The 13402-nt window shown below is 47.9% G+C and overlaps 1 protein-coding gene across 1 annotated transcript; it reads left to right on the forward strand.

The window, feature by feature from the left end:
- Positions 1 to 4327: 4327 nt before the first annotated feature.
- Positions 4328 to 7175, forward strand: LOC138426528 (elongation factor 1-alpha 2-like). Its single transcript, XM_069565136.1, has 7 exons — positions 4328 to 4471; positions 4663 to 4842; positions 5353 to 5649; positions 5776 to 5926; positions 6196 to 6452; positions 6611 to 6845; positions 6967 to 7175. The coding sequence occupies exons 1-7, from the start codon at positions 4328 to 4330 to the stop codon at positions 7086 to 7088; spliced, it is 1386 nt and encodes a 461-aa protein (XP_069421237.1). The 3' UTR covers positions 7089 to 7175.
- The last annotated feature ends 6227 nt before the right edge of the window (positions 7176 to 13402 follow it).

Below are 13402 nucleotides of genomic sequence, written 5' to 3' on the forward strand. Positions count from 1 at the left end.
GGCCAAAGTACTGGAGTTTCAGCTTTAGCATCATTCCTTCCAAAGAAATCCCAGGGCTGATCTCCTTCAGAATGGACTGGTTGGATCTCCTTGCAGTCCAAGGGACTCTCAAGAGTCTTCTCCAACATCACAATTCAAAAGCATCAATTCTTCGGTGCTCAGCCTTCTTCACAGTCCAACTCTCACATCCATATATGACTACTGGAAAAACCATAGCCTTGACTAGACGGACCTTAGTCGGCAAAGTAATGTCTCTGCTTTTGAATATTCTGTCTAGGTTGGTCATCACTTTTCTTCCAAGGAATAAGCGTCTTTTAATTTCATGGCTGCAGTCACCATCTGCAGTGATTTTGGAGCCCCCAAATATAAAGTCTGACACTGTTTCCACTGTTTCCCCATCTGGTCCCCAGTGATGGGACTGGATGCCATGATCTTCGTTTTCTGAATGTTGAGTTTTAAGCCAACTTTTTCACTCTGTTCTTTCACTTTCATCAAGAGGCTTTTTAGTTTCTCTTCATTTTCTGCCATAAGGGTAGTGTCATCTGCATACCTGAGGTTATTGATATTTCTCCCAGCAATCTTGATTACAGCTTGTGTTTCTTCCAGTCCAGCGTTTCTCATGATGTACTCTGCATAGAAGTTAAATAAGCAGGGTGACAATATACAGCCTTGATGTACTCCTTTTCCTATTTGGAACCAGTCTGTTGTTCCATGTCCAGTTCTACCTGTTGCTTCCTGACCTACATACAGATTTCTCAGGAGGCAGGGCAGGTGGTCTGGTATTCCCATCTCTTTCAGAATTTTCCAGTTTATTGTGATCCACAGAGTCAAAGGCTTTGGCATAGTCAATAAAGCAGAAATAGATGTTTTTCTGGAACTCTCTTGCTTTTTCCATGATCCAGCGGATGTTGGCAATTTGATCTCTGGTTCCTCTGCCTTTTCTAAATTCAGCTTGAACATCAGGAAGTTCACAGTTCACGTACTGCTGAGGCCTGGCTTGGAGAATTTTGAGCATTACTTTACTAGCATGTGAGATGAGTGCAATTGTGCGGTAGTTTAAGCATTCTTTGGCATTGCCTTGCTTTGGGATTGGAATGAAAACTGACTTTTTCCAGTCCTGTGGCCACTGCTGAGTTTTCCAAATTTGCTGACATATTGAGTGCAGCACTTTCAGAGCATCATCTTTCAGGATTTGAAACAGCTCAACTGGAATTCCATCACCTCCACTAGCTTTGTTCGTAGTGATGCTTTCTAAGGCCCACTTAACTTCACATTCCAGGATGTCTGGCTCTATATTAGTGATCACACCATTGTGATTATCCGGGTCGTGAAGATCCTTTTTGTACAGTTCTTCTGTGTATTCTGGCTAAACAAGACAGATTATCTCATTGTAACTAGTAAGACTCATAGCAAGACTAATAGTAAGACTAGGGAACTTCAGATCCAGATCAGGGAGTGAGCTCAATTTCTCTGGATGGAAGGGCTGGAGCCTCAGGAAGGGTCTAGACTCTGACCCTTGCAGTGGTCCCCAACCTTTTAGCACCAGGGACTGGCCTGGTGGAAGGCAGTTTTTCTATGGATGGTACTGGGGGTATCTTGGGGGATGGTTTGGGCGGCATTGCAAGGGGCAGGGAGCAACAGGCCCTGAGGAGCGGTGTGCAGCCTGATTCCTATCAGACTGAGGACTGCGATTGGTCTATGGCCCAGGGGCTGGGGACCCCTGCATTAGAGTTAACTGTAGGGTCCTCTGGTGCTGTATCAAAGGCTTGAGCTTGACTTTGGGATGAGAGAGAAGATGCTGACAAAGGCATGCATTTCCCATCTTGATGGCAAGTGCTTCTGTTGGCACTTTTGGTCCCCCCACTTCTGAATCCCCCTCTATTTATGTGGAACACGCGTCTGCTGCACCCCCTGGCTGAGACATATCCCCTTCTTACAGGACTCCTGCAGTGGCCTCCTAAGGGGTTTCCCGACTCCAGCCTCAGCCTCTTGGAGACTCTCCTCATTGAAGGAACAGTAATTTTCCCCCAGAGGACAATAAAGAGTAATCAAGAGATTCAAGCCAGGGGATTACATAATTAGACTTACAGTTTAGGCAAATTAAACTCTGAGCAATTAATGCATGATGATCTTCCCCTGTTATCTCTTTAGCCATTGACTCCTTCCACCCATTCCTTCCGGCAAACTGAGTCCAGAACTGTCCTTAACAATAACAGATTATTCTGCCAGACAAGCCCCTCTGCCTGATGCCCATGCCCGTGGTCTTGCTGAAACATTTCTATGAAGCAGTCCTCCTCACCCCACATACTTGGGAAGCCCCCCAAAGACCTTCACTCACAGCCCTCACAACTCACTCGATACTTTGAAATGGCTTCTTTGTCTCCCTTGCAGAGTGTGAGCCCCTCAGAGACAGGGGCTGCACCACTCCCGCCGCAGTCACAGCCGCCAGGGCCCCACTAGATGTCGGCGGAATAAGTGGCTCAGCCTCTTCTCTTCTGAAAGGTGGCTGGATGAGGGAAATACAGTAATGCTGGGGGCCAAGACACTGCAGAGCTTGGGACCATCCTTTGACCATCTTGGGCTTCCCTCGTGGCTCAGATGGTAAAGAATCTGCCTGCAGTGCAGGAGATGTGGGTTTGATCCGTGGGTCAGGAAGACCTCCTGGAGAAGGGAATGGCCACCACTCCAGTATTCTTGCCCAGAGAATTCTATGGACAGAGGATCCTGGTGGGCTGCAGTTCATGGGGTCACAAAGAGTTGGACATGACTGAGCGACTAACCCTTTCAGTTTCACTTTAACCATCTTAGACCTTGATTCTTCTATAAAATCAGGAGAGAAAAGAGACAGACATTTTCTGAGGATCCATCTTCTCTGACATTCCAGCTTTTTGATTCCTTAGGCACAAAGGTGAAAATGGTGATTTAAGAACAAGAAGTGGGGAATTATCCTGGTGGTCCGGTGGCTAAGACTGCACACTCCCAATGCAAGGGGTCTGGGTTCGATCCATGGTGGGGGAACTAGACCCCACAGGTCACAACTAAAGATCCTGCAGCCACACTGAGACCCGGCACAGCCAGATACATAAAGAGAATAGATATTAAAAAAAACAAAAAGAACAAGGAGCAGGCAATGCTCAAGGAGGTGGGCCTCAATGGGATGGGGAGCCTCAGTCTAGAGTATTGGCCTCCTGGGCCCAGGCTACGACTATGGAGAGCAACTGGAGGCTGTCAGCCTTGGCCGAGTGACTAAGCACTGCCAGGAGCCTTCCTGGGGAGGAAGGAGGACATATTCAGCCTCAGAGAAAACCCCATGTAGCCACAGTCCAGCCTCGAGGCAAGCGCCTCCCCCCACCCCCCAGCAGTCCTGGACTTCTGACTGGAAGGAGCCCCAGAAGGACCACTGACTCTCAGGGAGCCTGAGAGCTCTTCCCAACAAAGTCTCGCCATGAGCGCTTCCTGATTCCGAATCCTCAGCCCCTGGCGGTATCCGGCACTATACTTCCCAGCGCACTGCGCAAATGAATGAAAGCCCACAGCTATTAAAGCACCTTAGTCTTGGGAAGCCACATGCAAAGTTGGATGCCATGCAGAATTCATTCTTATCTTTCTTCTTATTTCCCAAATCTTCCCTTCCCTGACTCCACCCACACACTCACTTACTTTTTTTTTTTTCTTCATCCGAATATCCAATCAGTCAGAGAAGAAGACTGCAAAATTGGGTTTGGGGGTAGGGAGTGGCATTCCCTACCCAGCTCTGGTGTCAGATTTGGGTGGAACCAGAGGCAGGCCCAGGGCTGGACTTATAAATGCAGCAGGTAAGACAGCCATTCAGTATTGTCACAGCTGCTGCAGCTCCTGCTGGATCGCCTTTGTTCCCTCTTCTCTGAAGGTAGGCGCTGGCAAGGGGCAGAGGACCACCTTCAGGCTATGGGATGGCAGGGTTTCTTGTATATGGGGTGGGCTGGGGAGGTGTTGCATGGGGAATTGGAAGGATGGGAGAAATGTGGGGGAATGGCTGAGCCCCTACATGTTCTAGGGAAGGCCCACATAGGACAAAGGAGGGAGGGGCCAGGACCGCTTGGAAATCCCAGCTATAGCCCTGGGATTATGACCCTTGCCAGGGTGCAAGCCTGGCAAGACCTCTACTTTTCAGCTGGTGCCACCTTGTCCCAAGCTCTGAGCTAGGCCACGACATGGGGAGGGGCTGCTGGGGCAGACCAGGAGGAGAGGAGTAGTGAGAGGCAGCCGCCTGCCAGGACCTGCGGACCTCACCCTCTCCCCACCCTCCTCTCCCGTGGAGCAGTGACTGAAGGAAGCAACCACCGCAATGGGCAAAGAGAAGACACACATCAATATCGTGGTCATTGGCCATGTGGACTCCGGCAAGTCCACCACCACCGGGCACCTCATCTACAAGTGTGGGGGGATTGACAAGAGGACCATTGAGAAGTTTGAGAAGGAGGCAGCTGAGGTGAGGCACCCACCCGTGGGGTTGGCTCTAGGAGCGGCGGGGGCAGGGGATGGCAGTCTGCTCCTGGCTGGGTCTGGTGGCAGAGCGTGGAAGCAAGGCATGCTGTGAGGTCTTGAAGCAGCGGCTGAATCCCCCAGGAGAGATCCGGCTGCTCGCCACCAATGTACTCTTCACGCCTCATCCCTCCCCAGATGGGTAAGGGCTCCTTCAAGTACGCCTGGGTGCTGGACAAACTGAAGGCAGAGAGAGAGCGTGGCATCACCATCGACGTCTCCCTGTGGAAGTTTGAGACCAGCAAGTACTACATCACCATCATCGATGCCCCGGGCCACAGGGACTTCATCAAGAACATGATCACCGGCACCTCCCAGGTAAAGCAGCCCTTGTTTCCAGGTCCCTCCCTTTCGAACTAGGGCGGACTGTAGGGGAGGTGGCTGGCAGAGGGCGGGGAGGAAACTCAGGCTTTATTTCCTGGGGAGGAGGGGCATCATAAGCTTTAGAAGGTTTTCCTTATCCACGTGGACCTTCAGTTCAGACCAATCAGAAAAGAAGATAGACTCTAATGTGGTCCAGACACCATCCTCCTTTCAGGCTGGGGCAGGGACTAGGTTTTCTGACACCCAGACAAGCAAGTCACCTTGTGGGACTCCTGACGAAGGAACCAAAAGCTCGTGTATGGGACTGAGTAACAGTTTAAGTGGGAGGCAGGACCTCTGCGCACAGCAGCATCCGGGGGGTGAAGGCATTTGTCAGTTTCCGGCAAGTGTCCAGCCTGCAAGGGGCCAGGGATTGCCCGCCCGAAGCTCTAGCCAGCCTCTCAGCACATCCGGGGCCCCCTCCCCTAACCAACCTCTTGCCCCCACGATGTCTGCCTCCCGCAGGCTGACTGCGCTGTGCTCATTGTGGCTGGCGGTGTGGGCGAGTTTGAGGCAGGCATCTCTAAGAACGGGCAGACTCGCGAGCACGTGCTGCTCGCCTACACCTTGGGTGTGAAGCAGCTGATCGTGGCGGTCAACAAGATGGACTCGACCGAGCCGGCCTACAGCGCCGCACGCTTCCAGGAGATCACCAAGGAAGTGAGTGCCTACATCAGGAAGATCGGCTACAACCCGGCGACCGTGGCCTTTGTGCCCATCTCGGGCTGGCACGGAGACAACATGCTGGAGCCCAGCACCAACGTGAGTGCAGGCGGGGTCCATGGGCGGCTGGGTTGCGGGGGAGAATGGGTCTTGGTCCTAGGGTGGGCACGCCGGCAGCCACGCCCCCACCTCGCTTCCCCCTTCACTGCATTCCTGTCCCCGCAGATGCCCTGGTTCAAGGGCTGGAAAGTTGAGCGGAAGGAGGGAAACGCCACTGGGGTGACCCTACTGGAAGCTCTGGACTCCATCCTGCCCCCAACTCGCCCAGTCAACAAGCCCCTGAGGCTGCCACTACAAGATGTGTACAAGATAGGAGGTGAGGAGCCAGGGCTGGGCAGGCTGAGGGGAGATGCCAGTGGAGGACGAGGTCCACTGTCTGACTTGCTGGGCTTCAAATCCTGACTTGTGAGCAGTGCCAAACCCCCAGAGTTTCCAGTTTATCTGATATGCAGAAGAAATAGCCAGTCGTTGAGTTTGGCATTTCCTACCAGCTCTGTAGGTGACCTTGGCCCTTGATCCCCAGGAAGCCAGCTCTTACTGGGTAGGGCTGGAGTGGTTCTAACCTCCTGACCTTCTCCTGTGCAGGCATCGGCACGGTGCCCGTGGGCCGAGTGGAGACCGGCTTCCTGAAGGCCGGCATGGTGGTCACCTTTGCCCCCTGTGGCCTCACCACTGAGGTCAAGTCTGTGGAGATGCACCACGAGGCCCTGTCGGAGGCCCTGCCCGGGGACAACATGGGCTTCAACGTGAAGAACGTGTCTGTGAAGGACATTCGTCGTGGCAACGTGGCTGGAGACAGCAAGAACGACCCCCCAATGGAGACCAGCAGCTTTGTGGCCCAGGTGAGCTGCCCAGGAGGCCAGAGCCCTTGGTGTGTGGTGGTGGTGGTGGAGACTGCCTCTGAGAAATCAGTCCTGGTTTCGGTGGAGGCCCCAGTCGGCTCGAGGCTTGGCCCTGGATCACGGGTCCCAGCAGTGATCCCCCTCCTCTCCCCCTCCAGGTGATCGTCCTGAATCACCCAGGACAGATCCAAGCTGGCTATTCTCCGGTGCTGGACTGTCACACAGCCCACATCTCCTGCAGGTTTGCTGAACTGAGGGAAAAGATTGACCGCCGCTCGGGCAAGAAGCTGGAAGACAACCCCAAGGCCCTGAAGTCGGGTGACGCTGCCATCGTGCAGATGGTCCCCGGCAAGGCCATGTGTGTGGAGACCTTCTCCGAGTACCCGCCTCTAGGTGAGCTGGGGCGGATGGCTGCTGAGTCCTGGGAGGAAAAGCACCTCTGACTGAGGCCATGGAGCCCCGCCTTCTGTGTCTCTTTTCAGAAATCTCACTTTTCCTTCCTTCTGTCCTCCAGGCCATTTTGCCGTGCGGGACATGAGGCAAACCGTGGCCGTTGGCGTCATCAAGGCTGTGGAGAAGAAGACAGGGGCTGCGGCTAAGGTCACCAAGTCAGCGGTGAAGGCCAGCAAGAAATGAAGCATGTCCTTCTCCTGCACCATTTTCTCAGCAGCCCCCACTGTGTGAGATACTTCTGTGACTGAATAAAATTAGTAGTAAAACTTCTAGCAGTTTTGGTTTCCTCCAAAAAGGAAAGCATGAGGTCAGTGAGGAGATTCTGGGTAAAGAACCAATTTAAGGACCATAGGCTTGGAACTGTTTTATGCGCTGGGTGGTGAACACACCATTCAGGTCTTAGCAGCCTTCTTACTGTTTCCCACAAGGAAGAATTGTTTGGGGATGTGATGAAGTAGAGTCACAATGGCATAGGGCGAGATGCCAAGGTTCATAGGTGAGTCCACACTACCATGTCCAAAGGCTGAGTTTTGCCAAGAGAACGCACTGGTCATAGCAAGCAGCAACAACACAAGAGAAGACTCTACACATGGACATCACCAGATGGTCAATACTGAAATCAGGTTGATTATGTTATTTTCAGCCAAAGATGGAGAGGCTCTATACAATCAGTAAAAATAAGACCGGGAGCTGACTGTGGCTCAGATCTTGAATGCCTTACTGTCAAATACAGATTTAATTAAAAAAGTAGGGAAAACCACTAGACCATTCAGGTATGACGTAAATCAAATCACTTGCGATTACAGTGGAAGTGAGAAATAGATTCAAGGGATTAGATCTGATAGACTATGGATGGAGGTGCGTGACATTGTACAAGAGGCAGTGATCAAGACTATCCCCAAGAAAAAGAAATGCGAAAAGGCAAAATGATTGTCTGAGGAGGCCCTACAAATAGCTGAGAAAAGAGAACCTAAAGGCAAAGCAGAAAAGGAAAGATACACCCATTTGAATGCAGAGTTCCAAAGAATAGAAAGGAGAAATAAGAAAGCCTACCTCAGTGATCAATGCAAAGAAAGAGAAAAACAATAGAATGGGAAAGACTAGAGATTTCTTCAAGAAAATTAGAGATACTAAGGGAATATTTCATGCAAAGATGGGCACAATAAAGGACAGAAATGGTATGGACCTAACAGAGGCAGAAGAGATTAAAAAGAGGTGGCAAAAACAAAGAGTTCAGTTCAGTTCATTCGCTCAGTTGTGTCCGACTCCTTGCGACCCCATGAATCGCAGCACTCCAGGCCTCCCTCTCCACCACCAACTCCCGGAGTTCACTCAGACTCACGGCCATCGAGTCAGTGGTGCCATCCAGCAATCTCATCCTCTGTCATCCCCTTCTCCTCCTGCCCCCAATCCCTCCCAGCATTAGAGTCTTTTCCAAAGAGTCAACTTTTCACACGAGGTGGCCAAAGTACTGGAGTTCCAATTTCAGCATCATTCCTTCCAAAGAACACGCAGGGCTGATCTCCTTCAGAATGGACTGGTTGGATCTCCTTGCAGTCCAAGGGACTCTCAAGAGTCTTCTCCAACAACACAGTTCAAAAGCATCAATTCTTCGGCACTCAGCCTTCTTCACAGTCCAACTCTCACATCCACACATGACCACTGGAAAAACCATAGCCTTGACTAGACAGACGTTAGTCGGGAAAGTAATATCTCTGCTTTTGAATATGCTATCTAGGTTGGTCATAACTTTTCTTCCAAGGAGTAAGCGTCTTTTAATCTCATGGCTGCAGTCACCATCTGCAGTGATTTTGGAGCCCCCCAAAATAAAGCCTGACACTGTTTCCATTGTTTCCCCATCTATTTGCCATGAAGTGATGGGACCGGATGCCATGATCTTCGTTTTCTGAATGTTGAGTTTTAAGCCAACTTTTTCACTCTCCTCTTTCACTTTCACCAAGAGGCTTTTTAGTTCCTCTTCACTTTCTGCCACAAGGGTGGTATCATCTGCATATCTGAGGTTATTGATATATCTCCCAGCAATCTTGATTCCACCTTGTGTTTCTTCCAGTCCAGCATTTCTCTAATGTACTCTGCATATAAGTTAAATAAGCAGGGTGACAGTATATAGCCTTGACGTACTCCTTTTCCTATTTGGAACCAGTCTGTTGTTCCATGTCCAGTTCTACCTGTTGCTTCCTGGCCTGCATACAGATTTCTCAAGAGGCAGGTCAGGTGGTCTGGTATTCCCATCTCTTGAAGAATTGTCCACAGTTTATTGTGATCCACACAGTCAAAGGCTTTGGCACAGTCAATAAAGCAGAAATAGATGTTTTTCTGGAGCTCTCTTGGTTTTTCATAATCCAGGGGATGTTGGCAATTTGATCTCTGGTTCCTTGGCCTTTTCTAAAACCAACTTGAACATCAGGAAGTTCACGGTTCATGTATTGCTGAAGCCTGGCTTGGAGAACTTTGAGCATTACTTTACTAGCAGGTGAGATGAGTGCATTGTGTGGTAGTTTGAGCATTCTTTGGCATTGCCTTGCTTTGGGATTGGAATGAAAACTGACTTTTTCCAGTCCTGTGGCCACTGCTGAGTTTTCCAAATTTGCTGGCATATTGAGTGCAGCACTTTCACAGCATCATCTTTCAGGATTTGAAATAGCTCTACTGGAATTCAATCACCTCCACTAGCTTTGTTCGTAGTGATGCTTTCTAAGGCCCACTTTAATTGACATTTCAGGATGTCTGGCTCTAGATGAGTGATCACACCATCGTGATTATCTGGGTCATGATTATCTTTTTTGTACAGTTCTTCTGTGTATTCTTGCCACCTCTTCTTAATATCTTCTGCTTCTGTTAGGTCCATACCATTTCTGTCCTTTATCGAGCCCATCTTTGCATGAAATGGTCCCTTGGTATCTCTAATTTTCTTGAAGAGATCTCTAGTCTTTCCCATTCTGTTCTTTTCCTCTATTTCTTTGCATTGATCACTGAAGAAGGCTTTCTTATCTCTTCTTGCTGTTCTTTGGATCTCTGCGTTCAGATGCTTATATCTTTCCTTTCCTCCTTTGCTTTTCACTTCTCTTCTTTTCACAGCTATTTGTAAGGCCTCCCCAGACAGCCATTTTGCTTTTTTGCATTTCTTTTCCATGGGGATGGTCTTGATCCCTGTCTCCTGCACAGTGTCACGAACCTCATTCCATAGTTCATCAGGTACTCTATCTATCATATCTAGGCCCTTAAGCCTATTTCTCACTTCCAGTGTATAATCTTAAGGGATTTGATTTAGGTCATACCTGAATGGTCTAGCGGTTTTCCCTACTTTCTTCAATTTAAGTCTGAATTTGGTAATAAGGAGTTCATGATCTGAGCCACAGTCAGCTCCTGGTCTTGTTTTTGTTGACTGTATAGAGCTTCTCCATCTTTTGCTGCAAAGAATAGAATCAATCTGATTTTGGTGTTGACCATCTGGTGATGTCCATGTGTAGAGTCTTCTCTTGTGTTGTTGGAAGAGGGTGTTTGCTATGACCAGTGCATTTTCTTGGCAAAACTCTATTAGTCTTTGCTCTGCTTCATTCCACATTTCAAGGCCAAATTTGCCTGTTACTCCAGGTGTTTCTTGACTTCCTACTTTTGCATCCCATTCCCCTATGATGAAAAGGACATCTTTTTGGGTGTTAGTTCTAAAAGGGCAAAATGATAGGATCCTGAAAGAGGAACTCCCCAGGTCAGTAGGTGCCCAATATGCTGCTGGAGATCAGTGGAGAAATAACTCCAGAAAGAATGAAGGGATGGAGCCAAAGAAATAACAATACCCAGCTGTGGATGTGACTGGTGATAAAAGCAAGATCCGATGCTATAAAGAGCAATATTGCATAGGAACCTGGAATGTCAGGTCCATGAATCAAGGCAAATTGGAAGTGGTCTAACAGGAGATGGCAAGAGTGAACGTTGACATTCTAGGAATCAGTGAACTAAAATGGACTGGAATGGGTGAATTTAATTCAAATGACCATTATATCTACTACTGCGGGCAGGAATCCCTCAGAAGAAGTGGAGTAGCCATCATGGTCAACAAAAGAGTCTGAAATGCAGTACTTGGATGCAAGCTCAAAAACGACATAATGATCTCTGTTTGTTTCCAAGGCAAACCATTAAATATCACAGTAATCCAAGTCTATGCCCCAACCAGTAGTGCTGAAGAAGCTGAAGTTGAATGGTTCTATGAAGGATACACAGAAGAACTATACAAAAAAGATCTTCATGACCCAGATAACTAAGATGGTGTGATCACTCACCTAGAGCCAGACATCCTGGAATGTGAAGTCAAGTGGGTCTTAGGAAGCATCACTACAAACAAAGCTAGTGGAGGTGATGGAATTCCAGTTGAGCTATGTCAAATCCTAAAAGATGATGCTGTGAAATTGCTGCACTTAATATGTCAGCACATTTGGGAAACTCAGCAATGGCCACAGGACTGGAAAAAGTCAGTTTTCATTCCAATCCCAAAGAAAGGCAATGCCAAAGAATGTTCAAACTACCACACAATTGCACTCATCTCACACACTAGCTAAGTAATGCTGAAAATTCTCCAAGCCAAGTTTCAACAGTTCATGAACCATGAACTTCCAGCTTTTCAAGCTGAATTTAGAAAAGGCAGAGGAACCAGAGATCAAAATGCCAACATCCGTTGGATAATCGAAAAAGCAAAAAAGTTCCAGAAAAATATTTACTTCTGCTTTATTGATTATGCCAAAGTCTTTGACTGTGTGGATCACATCAAACTGTGGAAAATTCTTCAAGAGATGGGAATACCAGACCACCTGCCCTGCCTCCTGAGAAATCTGTATGCAGATCAAGAAGCAATAGTTAGCACTGGACATGGAACAACAGACTGGTTCCAAATAGGGAAAGGAGTACGTCAAGGCTGAATATTGTCACCCTGCTTATTTAACTTATATGCAGAATATATCATGAGAAACGCTGGGCTGGAAGTAGCACAAGCTGGAATCAAGATTGCCAGGAGAAATATCAATAACCTCAGATATGCACATGACGCCATCCTTATGGCAGAAAGTGAAAAAGACCTAAAACTCTTGATGAAAGTGAAAGAGGAGAGTGAAAAAGTTGGCTTAAAATTCAACATTCAGAAAACTAAGATTATGGCATCTGATCTCATCACTTCATGGCAAATAAATGGGGAAACAATGGAAACAGTGACAGACTCTATTTTCTTGGGCTCCAAAAATCACTGCAGATGGTGACTACAGCCATGAAATTAAAAGACACTTGCTCCTTGGGAAAAAAGTTAGGACCAAGCTAGACAGCATATTAAAAAGCAGAGACATTACTTTGCCAACATAGGTCCATCTAGTCAAGGCTATGGTTTTTCCAGTAGTCATGTATGGATGTGAGAGTTGGGCTATAAAGAGAGCTGAGTACTGAAGAACTGATGCTTTTGAACTGTGGTGTTGAAGAAGACTCTTTGAGAGTTTCTTGGATTGCAAGGAGATCCAACTAGTCCATCCTAAAGGAAATTGGTTCTGAATGTTCACTGGAAGGACTGATGTTGAAGCTGAAACTACAATACTTTGGTCACCTGATTTGAAGAGCTGACTCATTTGAAAAGACCCTGATGCTGAGAAAGGTTGAAGGTAGGAGAAGGGGATGACAGAGGATGAGATGGTTGGATGGCATCACAGACTCGATGCACATGAGTTTCAGTAAGCTCCGGGAGTTGGTGATGGACAGGGAGGCCTGGCGTGCTGCAGTTCATGGGTCTCAAAGAGTCGGGCATGACTGAGCAACTGAACGGAACTGAACGGAACCATGTCCTTGAAACACTGGTGCTAGGTTCTTTAGCATTCAGAGCCCTGAAACAGGAAATGCCAAATTCTCTTAGGCAGAAGGGGTACTATAAATGGATGTTTGAGCTTGACCTGTCGAATTAAGTTAGGTTGGTATGCCTAGACAGTGAGGAATGAACAGAGCTTTGTAGCCTTTGTTCCCTAATTTTTGTTTTCCATGTTTTTGGACGCAGCAGTATATCTTATGGAATTTTATAAGCTATATCACATATCATCATGTACTGGGAGTCAAGTCTTCCAGGTCTGCCTGTGGCATATTCATTCATCCATCAATTTGGCAGATAATTTGTGCCAGATGGTGGTCTGATCCGTTAGACTTTACCTAAAGTGTAGAGACATCAGGTGATAAGTGCCTAAAAGCGAGTGAGCAGTAAGAGGGTAGCGGTGGAAAGTTGACCATGAAAACTGCAAAGCAGTAAAAATTTCCAGTGATCCCAGCACGATGGCAACTTGGACCAGGTGGATAGTCATGATGGAGGTAAGTGGTGAGAAATTCTGAATATATTTAGAAACTGATAAATATTTAAAAATTGCATGTGAGATATGAAATGGAATTTAAGGTGACATCTAGTTTCTTGGCCTGTGGAGTTAGAAAGATTGGATTTCTATCATGAGAGGTGGGAGTGG

Source organism: Ovis canadensis, chromosome 21 (assembly GCF_042477335.2).
Source record: "Ovis canadensis isolate MfBH-ARS-UI-01 breed Bighorn chromosome 21, ARS-UI_OviCan_v2, whole genome shotgun sequence".
In the NCBI taxonomy this organism is placed as follows: domain Eukaryota; kingdom Metazoa; phylum Chordata; class Mammalia; order Artiodactyla; family Bovidae; genus Ovis; species Ovis canadensis.